The 24,165-nt window shown below is 43.1% G+C and overlaps 1 protein-coding gene across 1 annotated transcript in view; it reads right to left on the bottom strand.

The window, feature by feature from the left end:
• Positions 1-24,165, bottom strand: part of adcy1a (adenylate cyclase 1a) — a 159,629-nt gene that overhangs the window by 109,238 nt on the left and 26,226 nt on the right. Inside the window, 3 exon segments of the mRNA XM_034179384.1 lie at positions 436-594; positions 8,020-8,147; positions 20,053-20,164. Coding sequence (XP_034035275.1) covers positions 436-594; positions 8,020-8,147; positions 20,053-20,164 — 399 coding nt within the window.

Below are 24,165 nucleotides of genomic sequence, written 5' to 3'. Positions count from 1 at the left end.
TTAAGGAGTATTTCTGCTGAATTTGATGCTTTTATCACTATTTGCATGATTGTTTCCCTTATCTGCTGCACTAAATTAAAGAGCTGATAATACAGAACGGTGCAACTCATACTCTGGTGCAAATTATACTCCGGGAAAATACGATAAGCCACAGGACTGCCCAAAGTAGTAAAAAATTGTAACTTATACTCTGGAAAATAGGTCAGTCTATACAGGTGCTTGTATTTGTCCCCGAGTACTGTAGTGAGATGGGACACCAGGTTGCTTCCTCAGCCAAGACCAGGATCCATGTCTAGCTGGGTGGTCTGGGACAATGCAGGTGAACCCTGGTCTATAAACTGGAACTTAAATTCCCTAAAAATAATCTGCTGTAGTGCTTTAAATACAGAACTCATCCATGTGAAAATGCAGTGTGTGTGTGTGTGTTGTACGGACCCAGGCAGGCCGCCGGCCTCCATCACATTAGCCAGCGTGACATCGTTTGACCAGACGTCATACTGCCACTTCCTGAGTCCCAGCACGCCGCACAGCACACGTCCTGTGTGCAGTCCGACACGCATGTTCAAGTCCACCTCGGTCGCCTCCACCACGGACCTGCAGGGGCACAAGAGAGTGGGTAGGATCCAAAAGAGCCACCAGCTGAAGGTATCTCCAGCTCTCCAATGATGCTTATATTATAATTTAGTAGATACTGAATTTCATTTAGTTTAAATCCAGTAAGATAAGTAAATGCAGGATAAAAATCCTGGATCCCCAAACAGCAGTGTCATTCCTACCAGCGTCATATCGTTAATAATTTGCACTAAATGGTCAGTTGTGTTATGATAGTGTTTGATTATTGTTGTGATTAAGGCTGAGCTTTTAATGAGGGTGAGACTTTGTGAATTGGTGATATGACTTTTACTTGAGCAATGTATCAAAATGGGGGGGGGTTTGGAAGTTTCGTGACAAGGTGAGTTTTATGTTGTTACTGTTGAGCTATCATCATATATTATCTGAAGTAACAACTGCAAAGCTGAATGATTCATCAAATCAATGACATTAACGTGGTGCCCCATCTGCCTTTAGGCCGCTGGTCTTCAACCCAGGTAAACCTGTGCTGTAATCTGCCCCTGGTTCTGGTTACGGCTTGGATGTAATAGTTTGTACACTTTATTCACAGGCTCGATGCCCCTTTTTGCTCAGCAACTTCAGAAACTCTGAGATGTGTGAGGAATAATTCAGAATATTTTATTCAGTTTCATGCTTTGCACAGCGGCTGAAAATGTTCCGTGTCCACATCCACAGGCTGTGTTTCACTACATGAACTCACCCACAGAACTCAGGGCGTTTTTGTGCTTGTAATAAAAAGTAAAACCTGCGATATTTAATTGTTCCAACAACCGAAGCACACCGAGTGATTTTTGCACAGAACAAACCTGCATGCATGTTTTGTCTGTTAATATCTCTGTGCACCACAAAAACAACTTAACGAAACAAGCACAACTTATACCATTTAACTCCTTAAATGTCAGAGGATTCTCATGATTTATTTCTTTTTTCTGTTGTCGAGGAGTCGCGCTGTCTGTTTTAAGCTCCCAAACACACAAAGCGCAGCACAAACCACAAATAGTTTTTACTGTTCAACAGAAATCTGTTTTTGTCAGTAGCACAGGATGTTTTTCAACACATCTACACTGTTCTTATTTATCTGTACCTAAAATAAATGTTTAATTTGTATCACAGGACTTTAAATCTATTCAATAATATTGAATGTCACTTTTGTTGCCATACCCAATATCCTGACCAAACTTAAGCAAACTGGTTTGGTCAGGATATGGGGTAGTGTAAATGTATTGAATTAAGAAACAATGTGCTAGAGTCTGAGTCGGGCAGGGGTGCAATGTTCAGGGCCCCTTCATACATAGCACAAATACGTAGGAATCACGGCGAAACAGCTCGAATTAACAAACCCCAAAAGCATCAAGCTGACATCACAAGGCACACACAGTCGGGCAGACATGAATGATCCCACTGACTGTTTCACGCATGCTTGTGCACGAACACAGTGCGAGCAGCTGGAGCGCGTGGAACCACATTGCGCCGCTTATGTGGACATAAAAAATAAAAACCAACTGGAGCGTGTGGAACCTGTCCAATATTTAATCCCTCTTATTGAGTGGATAATACAAGTATGATCCCTCTGTGCCTCTGTATATGACCCATGGTCAGACACAGTCATGAAATGACATGAAGCAGTGCGCTCTCATTGTCTTATGTCCAGCCGGGTATATAAATAATTAACACTAATAGATGAGATATTGGTGTATAATTAGTGAAAATCACTGGGTTGATATAAATAAGAGGACCCAATACAGAACCCTGCAGTTAAATCACCCTATGGATGAAAAAAAAGCCACTCGCAGGGATTCGAATCTGCAATTTACAAAAGCTCTGATTAACAGAAGGAAACTTTACAACTGCACAACAGTCTTATAACAGAAGCGTGAAATGCTTAAAATCATCAATGAGATAAACGTGTGTTTTCAAAAAAGAGAAATTAGATGATGTATGGACACGTAGTGGGCTGGCCCGCAGCCTGCCGAGGTGCACTGTGTGCGGCTGCTGTAGCCCGGCGCAAAGGGGAAAGGTGTTTTATGTATTTCCATGAGGACAGCAGGACAGTTGTAAGTTCATGTCATTCAAAACACTGTACGTGTTCCCCAGCTGGGACATCAGGAGCAGAGATCTCAATAGCAGCTGCTGTTGGCAGACATTCCCCCTGTCCGTTCAGCGCCCAGACCAACATGTCACTCTGTTTCTGTGGTCATTTATTCATGTAATGCATATGTAGGTATTGGCGTAATTATTTATATACCTGTCCTGGCGGTGGTCTCTGTTTTTAATGTGACACGTCATGTGCACTGAGCTGTCATTTCCAGCTGTGCACTCAGACGTGGCTGTTTTACCCTGTTTTATCATTAGTATTTTGTCATTGCATATTTTCTTTTATTCTTTTTATCTTATGTTTTTATTCTTTTATCGTGTTTTTTTAATCGTTTGATTCATGTTGCTCTGTTTTTTTTGTGTGTGAAGTGCCTTGAAGTGACCACGTCATAAGTTGCGGCTATACAAATTGATAAGATCTGAATTTGTCCGGCCCCATGTGATCATGTCTGTACATACATATAAGCATTTTATGCAAGTGTGCTCCCCCCCACGCCACATGGGGGAGAGCGGGGAGTGCAAAACACACACGCCACAAGTTTTGCGGGGGTGGGGGGGGCGGGGGTGCTACACAAGTGCACACATAATACGCATGCGGGTGATTAACTATGGGCACTATTGGCCTTGTAAATGTAATTTCCACCACACCATTGCCTTACAATATAAAGCGCCTTGGGGCAACTGTTTGTTGTGATTTGGCGCTATATACATGTGCTCTGATGTCACTGTTAATCTCCATAGAAACTACCCAAACAGTCTTTCATACAAACTGTTTAAAGGGACAATACAGTGTTGTGGTGGAAATTACGGCAATAGTGTGGGACAACTACATTTTGTTTTTAAAAAAATTACAACAGTTGTATGACATTGAATACCCCAATTATGTTTTGATTATTTTACTGATATTTTATTCAGAGATATTTTAAAACATTAGAAAAAAAACGTTTCTTTACCATTCATTTTTATCATTGAAGATCAAAAGTCTGGGTGTGGGACAAGCACAAAACGGCAATATTTGCATATAATGCTGCTGAAAAAAGGTGAAAAAGTCATCATAGACTACTAGAACAAATTTCTTAACACACTTTCATTGTAAAGATAACTATAAAAGTGTGAAATTTCCCCTTTTTTCTGTTTTTCATACAATATGATCAAAGGACATAAGTGCCCGTAGTCTAAGAATCACCCATGCACGCCACAAGTGTGTTGCTTTTTGCAATGCCATACTTGTGCGGGCACTTAGACAAATTTCACATTCAGCTCAACAGTGATCACCTGCTGACTATTTTCATGCTAACAGCATGAATGGCACCACATTTTCTAAGTGTCCAGCGTGCAGTGTTTGATGTTCGTGTTTGTCACCTGGAATTTGGCCGACACCTGCTGTGAGAGGGATTGAATGGGCTCTCACAGGGCACTCTGTCTTTCAGCCGCTGGTGTGCGTGAATAATTATAGTGACAGGTGTATGAGGCATTAGAGGCAGCTACGACTTTTCACAAATTCAATGCAGTTCCTCCTTCGTGTGCTAGTCGGCTTCAATCATGTTATGTGTGAAGGGGCCCTTTTCCTGAGTGTTGATTGCGCATAGGAAATGTGGTAACAATATTATTCAACTCAGGAAAGAGAAAAGCTTAACAAGGACAATTCCCAAATCAAGATGATGGATGTCACACAATGTTGAAGGTCAAAATTAACTTCTGGACCTTCACCAACATTTGTCGAAATGCTGAAAACTAGACTTGTTTTGGTCTCGAATGATTAAGATGGTGATTTGCTTTAAGAGGTATGTCAGTAATACAGTTTTTCCCTTTGAAATGTAGTTTTGTAGCAGTCCAGATGCACTTAAAATGGAAACAGGAAGTCAAGAACCAGTACCGCACCTTCAAATAATACTCAAATTCAGCACCTGATAAATGTACTAATTCCATGTTTAATGACTTGTAAGGACATTTGTTTTATGAAGGTGTAAGGGTGATTCTTAGACTACGGGCACTTATGTCCTTTGATCATATTGTATGAAAAACAGAAAAAAGGGGAAATTTCACACTTTTATAGTTACTGTTACAATAAAAGTGTGTTAAGAAATTTGTTCTAGTAGTCTATGATGACTTTTTCACCTTTTTTCAGCATCATTATATGCAAATATTGCCGTTTTGTGCTTGTCCCACACCCAGACTTTTGATCTTCAATGATAAAAATGAATGGTAAAGAAACGTTTTTTCTAATGTTTTAAAATCTCTGAATAAAATATCAGTAAAATAATCAAAACATACACTCAACAAAAATATAAACGCAACACTTTTGCTTTTGCTCCCATTTTGTATGAGATGAACTCAAAGATCTAAAACTTTTTCCACATACACAATATCACCATTTCCCTCAAATACTGTTCACAAACCAGTCTAAATCTGTGATAGTGAGCACTTCTCCTTTGCTGAGATAATCCATCCCACCTCACAGGTGTGCCATATCAAGATGCTGATTAGACACCATGATTAGTGCACAGGTGTGCCTTAGACTGCCCACGATAAAAGGCCACTCTGAAAGGTGCAGTTTTGTTTTATTGGGGGGGGGGATACCAGTCAGTATCTGGTGTGACCACCATTTGCCTCATGCAGTGCAACACATCTCCTTCGCATCATCCGTGAAGAGAACACCTCCAACGTGCCAAACGCCAGCGAATGTGAGCATTTGCCCACTCAAGTCGGTTACTACGACGAACTGGAGTCAGGTCAAGACCCCGATGAGGACGATGAGCATGCAGATGAGCTTCCCTGAGACGGTTTCTGACAGTTTGTGCAGAAATTCTTTGGTTATGCAAACCGATTGTTTCAGCAGCTGTCCGAGTGGCTGGTCTCAGACGATCTTGGAGGTGAACATGCTGGATGTGGAGGTCCTGGGCTGGTGTGGTTACACGTGGTCTGCGGTTGTGAGGCTGGTTGGATGTACTGCCAAATTCTCTGAAACGCCTTTGGAGACGGCTTATGGTAGAGACATGAACATTCAATACACGAGCAACAGCTCTGGTTGACATTCCTGCTGTCAGCATGCCAATTGCACGCTCCCTCAAATCTTGCGACATCTGTGGCATTGTGCTGTGTGATAAAACTGCACCTTTCAGAGTGGCCTTTTATTGTGGGCAGTCTAAGGCACACCTGTGCACTAATCATGGTGTCTAATCAGCATCTTGGTATGGCACACCTGTGAGGTGGGATGGATTATCTCAGCAAAGGAGAAGTGCTCACTATCACAGATTTAGACTGGTTTGTGAACAATATTTGAGGGAAATGGTGATATTGTGTATGTGGAAAAAGTTTTAGATCTTTGAGTTCATCTCATACAAAATGGGAGCAAAACCAAAAGTGTTGCGTTTATATTTTTGTTGAGTGTAATTGGGTATTCAACGTCATACAACTGATTTTTTTTTTTTAAACAAAATGTAGTTGTCCCACACTATTGCTGTAATTTCCACCACAACACTGTAATGTCCCTTTAAACAGTTTGTATGAAAGATTGTTTGGGTAGTTTCTATGGAGATAAACAGTGACATCAGAGCACATGTATATAGCGCCAAATCACAAACAGTTGCCCCAAGGCGCTTTATATTGTAAGGCAATGGTGTGGTGGAAATTACACAACAAAAATATAAATGCAACATTTTTGGTTTTGCTCCCATTTTGTATGAGATGAACTCAAAGATCTAAAACTTTTTCCACATACACAATATCACCATTTCCCTCAAATATTGTTCACAAACCAGTCTAAATCTGTGATAGTGAGCACTTCTCCTTTGCTGATATTCCATCCCACTTCACAGGTGTGCCATATCAAGATGCTGATTAGACACCATGATTAGTGCACAGGTGTGCCTTAGACTGCCCACAATAAAAGGCCCCTCTGAAAGGTGCAGTTTTATCACACAGCACAATGCCACAGATGTCGCAAGATTTGAGGGAGCATGCAATTGGAATGCTGACAGCAGGAATGTCAACCAGAGCTGTTGCTCGTGTACTGAATGTTCATTTCTCTACCATAAGCCGTCTCCAAAGGCGTTTCAGAGAATTTGGCAGTATATCCAACCAGCCTCACAACCACAGACCACGTAACCACACCAGCCCAGGACCTCCACATCCAGCATGTTCACCTCCAAGATCGTCTGAGACCAGCCACTCGGACAGCTGCTGAAACAATCGGTTTGCATAACCAAAGAATTTCTGCACAAACTGTCAGAAACCGTCTCAGGGAAGCTCATCTGCATGCTTGTCATCCTCATCGGGGTCTCGACCTGACTCCAGTTCATCGTCGTAACCAACTTGAGTGGGCAAATGCTCACATTCACTGGCGTTTGGCGCGTTGGAGAGGTGTTCTCTTCACGGATGAATCCCGGTTCACACTGTCCTCGGCAGATGGCGGACGGCGTGTGTGGCGTCGTGTGGGTGAGCGGTTTTCTGATGTCAATGTTGTGGATCGAGTGGCCCATGGTGGCGGTGGGGTTATGGTATGGGCAGGCGTCTGTTATGGACGAAGAACACAGGTGCATTTTATTGATGGCATTTTGAATGCACAGAGATACTGTGACGGGATCCTGAGGCCCATTGTTGTGCCATACATCCAAGAACATCACCTCATGTTGCAGCAGGATAATGCACGGCCCCATGTTGCAAGGATCTGTACAATATTCTTGGAAACTGAAAATGTCCCAGTTCTTGCATGGCCAGCATACTTACCGGACATGTCACCCATTGAGCTTGTTTGGGATGCTCTGGACCGGTGTATACGACAGCGTGTACCAGTTCCTGCCAACATCCAGCAACTTCGCACAGCCATTGAAGAGGAGTGGACCAACATTCCACAGGCCACAATTGACAACCTGATCAACTCTATGCGAAGGAGATGTGTTGCACTGCATGAGGCAAATGGTCACACCAGATACTGACTGGTATCCCCCCCAATAAAACAAAACTGCACCTTTCAGAGTGGCCTTTTATTGTGGGCAGTCTAAGGCACACCTGTGCACTAATCATGGTGTCTAATCAGCATCTTGATATGGCCCACCTGTGAGGTGGGATGGATTATCTCAGCGAAGAAGTGCTCACTATCACAGATTTAGACTGATTTGTGAAAAATATTTGAGGGAAATGGTGGTATTGTGTATGTGGAAAACGTTTTAGATCTTTGAGTTCATCTCGTACAAAATGGGAGCAAAACCAAAAGTGTTGCGTTTATGTTTTTGTTGAGTGTACATTTACAAGGCCAATAGTGCCCGTAGTTAAAGAATCACCCATAAACGTGTTAACCTGTGACTGACTTACGCAATGGTGTCGATCATGTCCAGGCCCATCTCCACGCAGCAGTGGGCGTGGTCTGCTTTGGGTTGGGTCAGGCCTGACACGCAGTAGTAACAGTCCCCGAGAATCTTTATCCGCCTGCAGTGATTCTCCTACAGATGCACGAAGAGAATATGATCTGAGCCAACATCATCCTCGAGACAGCAAACCCAACTTGGCCCAGTTTGGTCCATATAACGGTAAACAGGAGCTGAAGGGAAAATCATCATTCATTCGTTCATTTTCTGCTGCTTGTTTGGGGCCGGGTTGCAGTGGCAGTTGCTTAAGCAGCTCATCCTACACTTCCCTGTCCTATGCCAAGTCCTCTAACTCTTCCCAGAGGATTCTAATATATTTTCAAGCCTGCTGGGAAATATAATCCCTCCAGCATGTCCTAGGTCTTCCCAGGGTCATCCAGAAGACCTCCCTAGGGAGACGACCAACAAGTGGCTGAAAAACATACATTATTGGTCCTAAACAGCTCACTGAACTCAATACTGCCCTCTACAGTTGTTCTTTGGCACAGGTCATACATCAGTGAAGCAGCCACCAGGGTGTTTTTTTTGTGTTTTTTCACCGTCTGTCTCAAAACTGCTGGATGAATTTCCTTCAAAGTCAATGGGAATATTACTTGGACGGGTGTGTAGAGGTTAAGTTTTAGAGTAGTTTGGTCAAAGGTCAAGGAAGGCATAGTCCAAAAAACCTGTTTTTGTGTATCGCAACAACCTGGAAGACTTGATGATCTAAAACATACTCATTGACTGGTATGAATAACATCACACTCCAAAAACACCATTAGTTTACTTTGTGTATGATTTATATACCTTTTATCAGACCATTGTTATGGCAATTATTCACTCTTAAACAAGTAAATTGTCCAAAAGGGCAACGGCACAACTGTAAGTTTGATTTTTGGCTGTCAGCTCATCTTATTATTGCCAAAGGTTTACATCTAAAATGAACAAAATAGTCGAGACCTTGCTGCACATTTGAGCAGCTTTTGTCACCATCTAGTGGGCGGTGTGAGCATTTCAGGCCTTCTGGTACACTTCCTGCTTTGAAACCCAAAATTCTGTAAGAAAAACAAAAAATTACAAATGTCAGGAAGGCATGGTTTATTTATTTTGGCACACAGAGCTTTGACCTTCCAGGATTAAGGAGACTTTTATGGTTCTTGAGATACAAAATTTTACTGGAAGGACAGAATTTCTCTTGATAAACGTAACTTATATTTAAAATCAACTGATACAGAATTCAGTTGCATTCATTAATTTTGGCACCAGATTTTACTTGTATTGCCAAAAGTGTTTTCTTATTTTAGTTTCCCATTGACATTCCTCCAAATGTGACAAAAATGAGTCAAATTTTTCTTCTTTTTTTTTATACTCAAGTCTGATGCCAAAAATAAATGCTGACCCTTGATGAGACATGATAATTTGAGGTGGTTGATGCAGAGCGGGAACATGAAAGGACCAAACCGGCTTCCTTGCGTCACACCAGATGAGGTGTAATGGCTGTAGGACGTATTAATATCCTGAGATTGGACTGTGCACGTGCTGCGTGTCACCTCTGCTCATCCCGTATAGTTGAGACCGACTCTAATTGGTCCGACATGCTCTTGAAGTAGAATCCCGCCCACACGTTCCCAGACAGATCAGCTATTTGTCATTGTGCACAAACTCTGCACTGATCTCTCTCTCACACACACACACACACCTACACCTATAATAAAACCCATTGACATGCACGAGTCACAGAAGGTTTTTAATACCAGAAGAAAAGCACAGACACTTCAGCTGCACACCCTGGGTTTGTGTTTGGCACCATTTCTCCACACAGTCATCAGAAAACCGTAATGGTAAACCCTACAAAGCCTGGCCCGAAGGCACCCTCAGAGTGACAAACACACGTGCACATGCACGCAGTGGATGCATGACAACTGCAGGCTGAGAGGTGAAGATGAGAAACAAGGAGACGGGGTGCTCTGGTTTTCTTCTCATGAGAGCAGAAAGATTCTGGCGTGGGAGGATGAGAATTCAGTACGTGGATGATTATCCCAGCGCTATAGGAACAGAACGTGTGTGTACGTGCGCGTGCGTGCGTGCACAAGAAAAATCATGCAGTGATAGCAAGTCCTTCCTCAAGAGGAAGGTGTGTATTTTTGGAGTCAAATTTTGCATTTCAACCAGCTGATGGGGAGAAATCTGGACCAAAGCTGTGCCGTGGTTGTTTGAAGGTCGGGCCTGCAGTGGCCATGTGTCGGTTATGGTTAGGCTGAGCCTCCGGGGAATAAATGTTGTGCAGCAAAGAGCAGCTGTGGCAGAGCCGGTTTGGAAGCAAATTTCTCCCTTGCCAGCATGGAGTGTGAATCTGTATTAGGATGCAGCTCCTCGTGCACACACGGACACAGTGTATCCTGATCACAACATCTCCACATAATAGCTCACTGAGCGCCGACAGCGAGCCACAGATTGCCTCGTATCTCCTCACTCGCCGCCTCTTCCCACGTTAAGCCGTGACTGATTGCTGAAATGCAGAATAAACTCAAGAGGGATAATCCGCCTGGTCACGTGAATCCGATGCGCCTGCATGTGCGTGCATGTAGAATGTATTAACTGTCTCCTGGAAGAATTCCTCGCTCCATGAATATCAAGGGCTGAGTGCACACATCAAAAATACATTTGTGATCATTATAAAAAATTTAAATGCAAGATAAAACTCAAGGATTCCAGTAGAAAGCCGAGGCTTTAAAAGTCAGGATGCAGCTCTTCACTTTGTTTGGTTCAACAGTCATTTAGGTGGAGCAAGTTGGGATGTGACTGCACTGACATTATTTTAGTCAGACACTGGAGCTCTGAGGTTTGCAGTTATGTGGGAATGGCATGAGGTCCATAGGCATCCTTTGCTCATTGTTCTTCCGCCACAAGCTGTAGTTTCTTTTCCCCGTGTGTGATTGTGCTTCAGTTCCTGTCTCCAGCAGGAGCGATCTTGGGTGAGGTCTTCCCATCAATTGATGTCCATGTTGAGGGCCTTCGTGTCCCTTGAAGGGCAGTTGATGGTGGCCCTGAGTTCTCTTGCCTGTTGCTACCTCACCCTGCAGCAGATCCTTGAGAATCCTGCCGTCCTGCATCCTGCAGAGATGTCTGAGGCATAGAGGGTGACGTTGACGTAGCAGGATGAAGATGCTGGGTGACAGCACAGCTGAGTACCTTTTAATGGCATGAGGTGCAAGCACACAAACACTCATATTAATGAACTTGATTAAAAACAAAATGTAATTTGACCTTCAGATTTAGGGCTGGTGATCTAGAAGTTGTCATCAAGTCTATGAACGTGACCTGGGGCTGCATCTACCACACCATAGAATAGCCTTGGATACTGGATAGAAAGCAGCCACACAGACACCCAGTCTGGTCCCACCTCTTGAAAGTAACCATCTACCAGCTGTAGGAGGAGGAAACATGGACATCTGCTTGGCATTTCCAGTTGCTGAGGTCTTCAACAATGAGCCACCTCCATCCTGTATCATGCCCAGAGAAAGGCACCACATGGCCAAAATGTTGTAGCCAATGCTCCTTCACAATGTCGAGTCTTCCTAAGTAACTTCTTTTGACACAAGTCATTCCAAGGATCTGAAGGAACCTGGTACCAAAAACATTTAGCTGTGTCACTTTAGGTCACTGTTAGCATCCATGTCTCTCAACCATACAGACAGGAAGCACCAGGAACCTCAAGAGTTGGACCTTCATTCTCCTGCAGAGATACCTACATCGCCAAACATCTCTGTCCAGTGACCTCATGACTCCATACAACCTGGTCACACGGCAAGTCGTGATTCAGCAACACGAAATATACAATAATCTATTGGGTCGTGATATTGTGACGAAAAGCACCTCATTTTCATCACGGCAGCACAAATTCATTCTAATTAATTCCGTGATGGCTGCACGAAATTAAAAGTGAAGCGGGGGGGCCGGGGGTGGTTATGGTTAGTGTGGGGGGAATAGTAAGATTAGGCTATGCCGATCTCACAGGACAAAAAGTCAGACACGAAGGTCACTGCTGAGATAAGTGAAGATCTCTACAAGTTTGACACTTTCACGGCGTACAGATACTCTTCTGGTAGCCGAGTGCAGGAAATCATTGAAAGCCTCAACTAAGGGCAGTCATCGTCCTGATCTAATCAGTCAGTTTAGAGGGATGTCTCGTGCCTCCCAAGCTGGATACAGAAGTCGGCCTGACGCGAACTCGGCCCAAGGTGTGAACTGGGCCTGTGGTTAAACCTACCCCAAGGCCAACAGTAACACTAACACTAACCCGGGATGAGTTTTCATCCTTGTGTAACAGTATAACTTCCCCCACTGGATAGCTCCAATCAGGATAGAGTAACCTTTAAACTCTATATTTCATGGATGTTTTATGGTCCCAGATGAAGCAGTGATTGATGATGAACAATATTGGTATTCTTTCTGTATGTATCTACAATAGTAATATTTCCTATTCTGAAGTATCTTTAAATCCTCCTTCCAAATATATGGACCTGATTGACAACCTGAAATATGTAATGTGATGGAAAATACTCCAATTTAGTTTTACATAAAATATCCACAGTATATGTATAGAACACACAGAAGTGTGTGCGCGCACACACACAAACACATACACACAGACACAATAGTATGCAAAGAAACGTATGTTTAAGAAACATAATGAAAATGAGGGGCCAATAATGTCTGCCACCTTTCTCAAATCTCTTTTGTAGAAACTAGGTCATAAATATAAAGAGTGGCAGATAGGAATCAACAGAATAATATAAATGTAGCATGAAATTGACAAATATGATCATTTGAAAGTGTGATTGTCACTGGACGAGCAGCTCGACAGGGGAAAGAATGAATAAAGGGGTGATTCTTTAACTACGGGCACTATTGGCCTTGTAAATGTAATTTCCACCACACCATTGCCTTACTATATAAAGCGCCTTTGGGCAACTGTTTGTGATTTGGCGCTATATACATGTGCTCTGATGTCACTGTTTATCTCCATAGAAACTACCCAAACAATCTTTCATACAAACTACATTTTGTTTAAAAAAAATCACAACAGTTGTATGACATTGAATACCCCAATTATGTTTTGATTATTTTACTGATATTTTATTCAGAGATATTATAAAACATTAGAAAAAACTTTCTTTACCATTCATTTTTATCATTGAAGATCAAAAATCTGGGTGTGGGACAAGCACAAAACGGCAATATTTGCATATAATGCTGAAAAAAGGTGAAAAAGTCATCATAGACTACTAGAACAAATTTTTTAACACACTTTCATTGTAAAGATAACTATAAAAGTGTGAAACTTCCCCTTTTTCCTGTTTTTTATTCAATATTAACAAAGGACATAAGTGCCCGTAGTCTAAGAATCACCCAAAGATGTGTTCAAATCATTTTTATCCACTAAATATTACAGCAAAGTGGTTTCAAGTTTAAGTAGTTTGTGTCCCAACTGGTGTTGAACTACAGGGCACGTGAGCCGACAATAAGTGAAGCTCAAATGTTTTCAAAAGAATGACGTCCCTGGGACAGACCCTTATCTACCCTGCAAAAATCAGTTTACTTGTTATTATACAGACAGTATGATAATAAACAAACAATACATGTATGTTAGTTTTTCAACACCCAGTATGATAGCAATAGTTTGCTGTAATGAACATTTTACTTATTAAAGTTTTATCTATTTGTAATCATATAACTATATTCTGCTAGTAATGTAATCATAAAATGTTATTACTCTATAGATAAAAAAAAAAAATGTATGGTACAAAATATTTTGATACAATTTTTTTTTTATAGAATATAACTGATTTTATAATTTGATTCAAGTGATAGTTAATAATTTTATGACAGTTGGAAACAAAGAAAAAAATTAAAGATTTTAATGATTATAAATGCCATGTGCGTGCGTACAAGGTCTATTAGAAAAGTATCTGACCTTTTTTTTTTTTTTCAAAAACCATATGGATTTGAATCACGTGTGATTGCGTCAGACAAGCTTGAACCCTCGTGCGCATGCGTGAGTTTTTCCACGCCTGTCGGTTGCATCATTCGCCTGTGAGCAGGCTTTGAGTGAGGAGTGGTCCAGCCCCCTCGTCGTTTCATTGCCAGGAAATGGCGGAATGATTTGGGCTTTTTTTTCAGAAACTCTTAGAGACTGGCAGCTTCGACGCGCGAAGCCTCCACTCCTCTTTCCATGACAAACTCCTGTAACAGTGGAATGTGCCGTTCATTTCCAAACTGGACGCTGTGTTTTATCTGGGACGTCGTCTGACTAGCACAGGAATTGTGAAAAGACTTGGACATCAGCACTTTTTCGGCACATTGACAGACGTGCGGAGGAGCCGCATGGCGCACAGCAACACCGTGATGAAGCCTCACGGGACATGTTCTGGCATGTCCAGGCACATCCACAATTTCTCGGGTAATCACTCGATGGAAAAACCACTGACAGCTGTCTGAACGCCATCTCAAAGCTGTCCTGTGAGACCAAAACGGAGGTGGTTTTGTCTCGCTCCAGTAGCGAATCCATCGTGACGCGTGAAGCCTCCACTCGGCTTTCCATGACAAAATCTCTTAAAAGTGAAATCTGCCGGAAAATGGTTGATGTCCAGCTCTTGTGATAACCAGAGAAATGGCACACGATGGTCACAGATCCAGACAGCCATCTGTTTAGAAATGAAATGGTTGTTCAGCCTGTCGATGGCGGCTTCGGAGCGTGGCGCGCCCCACAGCCGCTGGGGGCCGTCCTTAAAGCGACAGTAACACTCCTTATTGTCTACCAAGCCCGTAACATTTTCACCGAAAGCCAGATAAATTTTTCTAATGGTTTCCAGCTGCCAGTCTCTAACAGTTTCGGAAAAAATTCTGATGGGGAAAAAAAGCCCAAATCATTCTGCCATTTCCTGGCAATGAAACGACAAGGGGGTGGACCACTCCTCACTCAAAGCCTGCTCACAGGCGAATGACGCAACCGACAGGCGTGGAAAAACTCACGCATGCGCACGAGGTTTAAGCTTGTCTGACGCAATCACACGTGATTCAAATCCATATGGTTTTTGAAAAAAATAAGGTCGGATACTTTTCTAATAGACCTCATATGTTTTGCAAGATATCAGGGTGGTGGGGAAGATATCCATGGTGGGGGGTAAGATATCCAGGGGGAAGATAAACTGTTACACCGGGATGAGTTCTCCTGAGGGCCAAATCCTCTTTAAAATCACGTCATGGTGAAAGTCGTGGTTGGACTCGGCTGTGAGACTGTACAACAGCAAATATTGGAAATTGCTTTCCTGACCTGAGCAGCTACCTCAGCACCATGTGCACAGCATCGTCTGCTGTGCTGTCAAACTGTTTTATTTGGATCTCTGCATCAGCTGAGGTGCAGCATAACTTTTGAGTAGACGGCTACCAAAAAACTGCAATGCAGGAAAGTTTCAGTTGATCTCTGCCCACACAGTCTCACAGCAAACTTCTATCATTGCCAGAATGCAAATAACTGAACGCTCATGTTACCTCATGAAATTTAAAAACAATAACATTACTCAAATCCCAAATCTCAGTGAAAAGATCGAATAATCTTGTCTGAAAATGATGGATCGTCCCCCTGGGTCAGGGGAGAGTTACTGCCCCAAGTGGAGGAGTTGAAGTATCTCTGGGTCTTGTTCACGCGTGAGGGTAAGTTGGAGTGTCACTTTAAAGAGTGAATGGGGCGGAGTCTGTTTTATGGATGCTGTACGAGACCGTCACAGTGAAGAGCTGAGCCAGAAGGCAAGACTCAATTTGGCAGTTTATTTACACACCTATCGTCACCTGTGGTCACCAACTTTATGTAATGACCAAAAGAACAAGGTCTTGGATGATTCTGTGTAGGCTCTGTTGTCCAGGTGGTTTCCATAGTAGAGAAGCTTGAATCTTTGACTGGACTGGGTTGCTTGACGCGAGGACGTTTCGCTTCAAATCACAGAAGCTTCCTCAGCTAAAATTCTTGCTCTGGTAGTCTGACTTCTGTCTAACCCTTGTCAAGAAGAACAAACAGAAGCCACAAAGGTGGAGTTTGAAACCTAACCGGACGCCTCCTACTGAGAGGCAGACTACTATAGGCTAGTGACTAAACTGCTTTAATTAGCACCTATTGTGCTGTAGTTGGCACCCTCCTAATGACAGGGCAGCTGTCCCTCCTAATGATGGGACGGAAGCCTCTCCTGATGGTTCCCTTGACGACTCTCCTGATGACGTGAATGACTCATTACCATGAACAAAAGACTGAAACTGCTTTGATCTGAGTACCCCATTGTAAACATGGGACAAAGCATGTCTCGGACCCCCTCCCCAGTTAAGGCTGGGTTTCAACTGTTTCATATAGAATGCCTCCTTGACCCCTCTCTCAAACCATTTCTTCTCTCTGGCTAAGATTTTAACTTCCTTGCCCTCAAACGTGTGGTTAGTGTCTTTAAGGTGGAGATGAACTGCAGACTGAGGTCCACTGGTGCCCTCTGCGGTGCTGGTATAGCCTTTTGTGTAAAGGTTGCTTAGTCTCACATTTGTGGCTTCTGTTTGTTCTTCTCGACAAGGGTCAGACAGAAGTCAGACAACCAGAGCAAGAATTTTAGCTGAGGAAGCTTCTGTGATTTGAAGCGAAACGTCCTCGCGTCAAGCAACCCAGTCCAGTCGAAGATTCAAGCTTCTCTACTAAGGTCGTGGATGCAAATCGCAGAAATGAGATACCTCCATCAGGTATCTGGTCTTTCACTCTTGGACAAGGTGGGAAGCTTGACTATCTGGGAGGGGCTCCGAGTAGAGACGCCAGCTGAGGTGGTTCGAGTATCTTTTTTCAGGATGCCCCCAGTCTCCAGCACATCCAAATGGAAGGAGGCCCTGGAGAAGACCCCAGGACATGCTGGATGGATTATATGTCCCACCTGGCTTGGGAATGTCTCAGGATCCCCCAGGAAGAGTTCTATGACTTGGCCAAATATAGGATGAGCTGCTTGGTCTGCTGCCAAAACAACCCTGAGAAAATGAATGAATGAAATGATGGAAAATTCCACCACTGCTGTCTGTGAGAAGGAACCACCAAAGTTTAACTTTTCCAAATGTTTCTGTACACTGCAGCTGATTCTTGTCACACGGTTCTGTTTCCAAGAAGCAGGAAATTGTTTTTCTGGCTTCTCAGAGTGATGACACTGTAGCATCACAAAGACTTAAAGTTTTAAACCCCAGTAAAGTAATCTTGTTGTACTGCTGCTGCTGCTGTATACAGGGAAAAAAACAGGTGCCAAAATCCCTCAAATGGTGCATTTTTGTGGCAAATTGTTTGGAAATATAAATGACCAAGAATCATAGTTGTAAAACCAAACAGCAGTAGTTTTTCTTACTGAAAAAAGCTATTTTATTTTGTCAGCAAAGTACCCAAAACCTTCAGTATACAACTTGCTTCCTCCTTCCACTTGTTGCTCAGTTGCTCCTATGGACCAATTTGGGACAAATCCAGCGTTTCCACTGTCCGATTGCCGCCGGACCCCACAGCCACTGGAGGGCACTGGTCCTTTGTTACTGTGTTTCAACCTTGATTAAGATGAATGACGAAGTTGTGTCCAGTGTCTGGATCGCATATCAATCACACTTTTTGGTGTCGGATGTAACTGATTTTTGTAGAAAGAAAAATTTCCATAAATCATAATTTGCTTAGTGCAGCTTGAAGGGAAAATGTCCACAAGATGGTGCATCTAAAAGAGTTTAGCACATTACGGCAGCTCTTCCATCACCGTCTGCGCTGAAGGCGTGCTGGCTGCAAGTGGCGAACAGTTGGTGAGCTCCTGTTTCAGTCTCTGCCGCAACTCAAAAAGCATCCAAGAAAACCAAATGTATTATTTAGTGTGGAAGCTCATTTATTATGCCAGGCCACATATTGATCCAACACTGAAAGAAACGCTGGAGAGGCTGGCTGTAGTACAGAGGAGGAAGAAGAGGAGGAGATGAAGGTCAAGGAGGAGGAACTGGAAGGATGAGAGATATGCAGGGGAAAAGGAGATGAGTGAAGGGATGTTTTCTTAAGATAAAGGGGGATGAGGGTGGAGGAGGTGAAGCATTCCAGGCTACAGGGAGGAGGAGAGAGAGTGGTACCATTCTGGATGGCATTGTTCTCTGGGAAAGATTAGATGTGTGAGAGGTTATCTGCAGCCACACTATTTTAATCACATTAAAACTGCATGAACCACACACACACAGATTCCATGCAGTCAGGAGACTGGATCTGCATCCTGATCGGTTGTATCGGTCTGCAGGTCTCTACGACCGCTTCTTCGCCGGCTCATGAAGCACATTTGAGTCAAGCTGGACCGTAATCTGGTGCATTTCCACATGTACCCTGTGCCGCTGGTCTAAGGACCGCCCACCTGTCACCTGGCTGCAGCAGATATATGGTGACTTTCGAGAGGCAGGACTGGAGAGGTCGTCTGCCTGTGTGGTTGCCATCCAGGACACAAAGCATTTCTGTAGCATGGTGGATGTGACAATGTGCGGCACCGGTGTATGTTCCCAGAATGGACCGGACCTTCTCAGCAAAGAGCCTTGACTGTGTGGTCCTGTCCCGGGGTAAGACCCTGCGACAGCCTACATCAGAGATCTCCAACAAGATGCCTCAGTGAGATGATCACAGACTGCAGCCTTTAACTTTAAATATAGTCTGCATGATATTTCCAAGACCTCAAGAGGAGTTCAAGTATCTTGTGGTCTTGTTCATGAGTTGAGGTTGAAAGACAGATTGGAGCAGCGCCTTTGTTATGGATGCTGTACTGGAGCGTCGCATTGAAGAAAACTGAGCCAGAAGGTGAGACTGTCGATTTACCAGTGGAGTTAGGCTCCTGTCCTCACCTGTGGTCATGAACTCTGGGTAGTGACCGAAAAATCAAGATTGCAGAGATGAGATTCCTCGACTGGGTATCTGAGCGCACACTTGGGGACAAGGTGAGAAGCTCGAATATCCGGCAGGGACTGAGCTGAGCCGCTGCTCCTTCATTTCCACAGAAACCATCTGAGGTGGTTCTGGTATCTGTGAGAATGCCCCTTGGCCGTCTCCCTTGAGAGGTCTTCCAAACACATCCAGTTGGGAGGAGGCCCCGGGGAGGGACACCTAGGTCTTGCTGGAGGGATTATATTTCCTATCTGGCTTGCAAGCACAAGAATGACATCCTGAAAACTGGCTGAGGGTCTAGACCCCGCTGTAGGAGCGCCTGGGTTTTGGGTAAAATTAGACCCATTTTAAGCCTTATTTGGACAGCCAAGCAGACACTTGAAAAAAGTCAGGAATACTTCATCCAGATCATCCTAAAACTCCAGATTCCAAGAAAAATCCTGAAAATTCTCACGCCTGGTCTGAGGAACACAGGGATTCACAAGTGAGTGTGTGGACTTGGCTGAGGAAAGAAGTTTGGAATGAGCTGTGGGGTCTTCTGGCACCACGACCCGGACAAGTGGCAGAAAATGAATGAATATTTGCATGATTTTGCATGGTTTTTTTTGTGCTTTTTGCATTTTGTGTTTCCGCCCTGCTGAATCTGAACAAAATAATGCATATTTGATCAGATTTGGACCAAACTTGTTTGAAAGGACAAAATTATTTGATTTTGAGAAAAATCTGTTAATGCTCAGTCACAGGCCAAGGTCAAAAGGAAAATGGTAGTTTACAAAATTATAGTTGTGCCAAGGAAAAAACTAAAATGACTTAAATGATTAACAAAGACATTTAATCTCAAAGAAGCTTTGAGATAGCTGTCTGGTTTGTTCCATCTGGTTAAATTGAATGTATATCAGATATACATCAGATGTCGTCTAGATATTATCTAGACGACATCTGATGAGGTTACTACATTGTGGGCTGTAATCTGCTGACCCTACTGGCAGTTTCAAACCATTTCTTTAAGGATAAGCACTGTGTGGTGGACGTGGATGTGTGACTTACTGTCGCCAACTCGTCAAACTTGCCAAAGAGTTCGTTAAGCAGCTTGACCAGTTCCTGTGCAGTACACTGGGAAGCCAGGCTGGTGAAACCCACAATATCGGCAAACAGAATGCTGTCGAGAGACAAAGAGACAGATTAGGATCTGGAGCGAGGAGCTGGAAGTGAAGCCAGTGAAGGTTTTATTCCCTCTGATCCTCATGTTTTCTGGTGCAAACACAGTTCAAATCTCAGGATCATAAAAATGATTGGTGCTCCCTTCTTGACAAAAACTAACCTCAGAGATCACACGCGCTCGCTAAAGAAATTGGCTGAAGGCATTGAAAAAGTGAGGCAAGCGGTGAGTGTCATAATCCAATTTTTGAGAAGAGAGCATCTTTGAGGCCAACCATTAAATCAATTACAACGCTAATTGCCTGCTGCTGCCAGCTTGCGCTCATGCTGAGGTCGAGAAAAACTTACTGTCATTGCCACACAAAGAAAAAAAAAAACTGTTATGGATCTTATTGACTCTCAAATAAAATATCCAACACCGCCAGTGTTCCGCGATGGAATACAGGTGACAGGGTTGTCTATATATTAGCAATATTATTATCAAATATTAATGTCTCTACTTTGATTATTAATGCCTTTACTTTGTTGTACTGTCTTTGCTCTTGTCTTTGATTCTGTTCTCTATTGTCATATACAGTGGTCCCTCGCGATATCGCGGTTCACCTTTCGCGGTCTCGCTGTTTCGCAGATTTTTTTTAGTGCTATTTTGCATGCTTCTTTTTTTAACTGTCTGTGCTTAGTTGCAGCCAAAATCTGGCAACAGGTCCAGAGACTACACTCGCTGTTTTGATGCAGAGCACTCCAGCAGCGAAGAAAAAGCACGCGCATTGTGTTCTGCGTGTGTGTTTAATCTTCTCACTCAGAAGAACAAAAGAAAAAAACTACCCAAGAGGCGCGATCAGAGGAACTGTGAAATACTGGTCAGTTACTATTAATAATTTGTGTCCAACCTCTTAGGTTGATCGTTAAAATTAAATTTGTTAGTTCTAAAAGCCATCATAATTATTTATAGGAAAACATTCTATTTTTATTTCTCAAACAAATGTTTGGGCCTGAAAACAGGTTTTGATCTTTGGTTTCATTCTATAATACTGGACTTATTTTTCTACTAAGGTTTGAACTTTGAGAGTGTTTACACAGGAGAGAAAAGTGAGAAAATGTGTGTAGTGAGGGGTTTTACAACCTTAAAACATCTATAATTGTAAAAAAAAAAAATAACGCTGACTACTTCGCGGAATTCACCTATCGCGGGCTATTTTTAGAACGCAACTCCCGCGATAAACGAGGGACCACTGTATACATATATGCATGTGTGAGGGTTCAAGTAATCATTACAACTGCTTACACAGGAAAGTGAACAGATGATCTTTGGCTAAATGAATGTGCAGACTGTTTTGCTAAAGTTGTTTTTGCTAAGCGTAGATGTGCATCTTTAACAGTTCAGCCTTGAGGGAAGAGCGGTGTGACCGGCACACTGGTTCAGGGCTGGACGTGGTTATGGCAAGGCTAGGAGACTGAAGGCTTAAAGCCATAACAGTTTTCATATCAACGTGAGACCAGACTGTCTTTTTCTTGTTTTGGGATATTGTCGCCCCATATGCTTGTATGTAACTTTATTTCAATAAATAGGAGAGGCAGATGGGCGGGGCCTTACAGAGCAGACAAGGACGGTTGTTGGCGGAGGGTCACGCTTGTTTGCTCTCTCCTGATCAGGAAAAATTCAGTTTCTCCTGTGTGATTATTTTCTGTTAACTGAGTTGTTCTTTTCAGGTCCAACTCTGACAACAGGCGACAACACTTACACAATATATCACTGCTAATTAGTACAAACCATTAAGTGATAAAAAAATATTAGCATAAATAAAAATTCAAATTTTATATATTAATAAAATTAGGATAAAATACAGTTCTAATGCAACATTAAATTGTGCGTTATGCAAAGACACTAGACTGACCTTATTTATTTATACGAGGTCTGTTAGAAAAGTAACGGACCTTTTTATTTTTTTCAAAAACTATATGGATTTGATTCATATGTTTTTATGTCAGCCAAGCTTGAACCTTTGTGTGCATGCGTGAGTTTTTCCACGCCTGTCGGTTGCGTCATTCACCTGTGGGCAGGCTTTGAGTGAGCACTGGTCCACCCCTCTCGTCGTTTCATTGCGAGGAAATGGCGGAATGATTTGGGCTTTTTTTCCATCATAATTTTTTCAGAACCTGTTAGACAGGCAGCTGGAAGCCATTCGAAAAATTTATCTGGCTTTCGGTGAAAATTTTATGGGCTTCACAGAGAATGAGTGTTACTACAGCTTTAAGGACGGCCCACAATGGCGCGCCGCGCTCTGAGCCACCATTGAGAGGCAGAAACCACCACATCATTTCTAAACGGATCGCTGTGTGGAGCCGGGACTGTCGTGTGCAATTTTTCTGGTTATCACAAGAGCTGGACATCAGCCATTTTCCAGCAGATTTCACTTTTAACAAGAGATTTTGTTATGGAAAGCCGCACAGAGGCTTCGCACGTCATGACCGATTTGCTGATGAAGCGAGACAAAGGAACACCTCCGTTTCGGAGTGTCAGAGGACAAGTTGGGACATGCCTATCTCGGCTTTCAGTGCTTACCAGTCGAGTGAGTATAAGAGAAATTGTGGAGAGATAGGCATGTCCCAACTTTTCTTCCGACACTCCGAAACAGAGGTGTTCCTTTGTCTTGCTTCATCAGCGAATCGGTCGTGACACGCGAAGCCTCCGCGCAGCTTTCCATAACAAAATCTCTGGGCCGTCCTTAAAGCTGCAGTAACACTCCTTATTGTCTGTGAAGCCCGTAAAATTTTCACCGAAAGCCAGAAAAATTTTTCGAATGGCTTCCAGCTGTCTGTCTCTAACAGTTTCTGAAAAAATTGATGGAAAAAAAAGCCCAAATCATTCTGCCATTTCCTCGCAATGAAACGACGAGAGGGGTGGACCAGTGCTCGCTCAAAGCCTGCCCACAGGCGAATGACACAACCGACAGGCGTGGAAAAACTCACGCATGCGCACGAAGGTTCAAGCTTGGCTGACGTAAAAACATAGGAATCAAAGCCATATAGTTTTTGAAAAAAAATAAAAAGGTCCGTTACTTTTCTAACAGACCTCGTGTGTGTGTGTGTGTGTGTGTGTGTGTGTGTGTGTGTGTGTGTGTGTGTGTGTGTGTGTGTGTGTGTGTGTGTGTGTGTGTGTGTGTGTGTGTGTGTGTGTGTGTGTATAATAGAGAGAGAGAAATACTTCCTTTGAGTCTCATGAGTTGATCCAGTTTGTGACTGAAGGTTTTGGTTGGACAAAGTAGGTTTTTCACATTTCAATGTGGGTAACAGCATCCTTAAGTTTGGTCATGGCCGTCAAAAACAGTCTCTGCTGTTTAGGACCTTCTTCATATGATCATGAATGCAAATCCATGCATATTCTTAGCAGCAGCAAGATGAAACTCAAAAACCCAAATCTGTAACCTGTAGCTGAAGGGCATTTCCCACCATGTGTTTACGTTTGTTTACGTTTCAGTTCCCCAGAGACGGCAGCGTGATGTTTGGCTGAATGCCAGCATGGCAGAGAAGCTGGCAAGCGAGTGGTAACGATGCTACAATCTGTGGGTGAGTGTGGGAGTGGAGCAGACACAGAGAGCGAGTGGAGAGGATTGTCTCTTGACAGGAGTGCTGTTGACACGTTACCTGGCCCTCCACTCCCACACTCGGCAGCACCGATACACACACTCACACATTCTCCTCACTGCCTCGTTAGAACATAATCAGCTCAACTGTTGAGTCAGGCCAAGTTCTCACGCTCTGTAATAATTTCTTTATAGTGATGGAATCACAGGTGGCTGCTAAAAACACTCATAAAACTCACTCGATCCCAAAGGTTGTAGAAAACAGTATTCCAAGAACAGTGCCAGCTGAGCGTTTGGATTCATGATAGCATTTACAGAAACCATCTCTCTTTGAAAGGGATTGTTGGCTGTAATTAAATAAAATGCTCAAATCCATCAATGCAGGGTTTTCACACCAAGAACTGCTGTATGGATATGA

Source organism: Thalassophryne amazonica, chromosome 10 (assembly GCF_902500255.1).
Source record: "Thalassophryne amazonica chromosome 10, fThaAma1.1, whole genome shotgun sequence".
Lineage (NCBI taxonomy): Eukaryota > Metazoa > Chordata > Actinopteri > Batrachoidiformes > Batrachoididae > Thalassophryne > Thalassophryne amazonica.
Note: the sequence above shows the minus strand (reverse complement) of the source record. Positions and strands in the feature narration are given on the sequence as shown.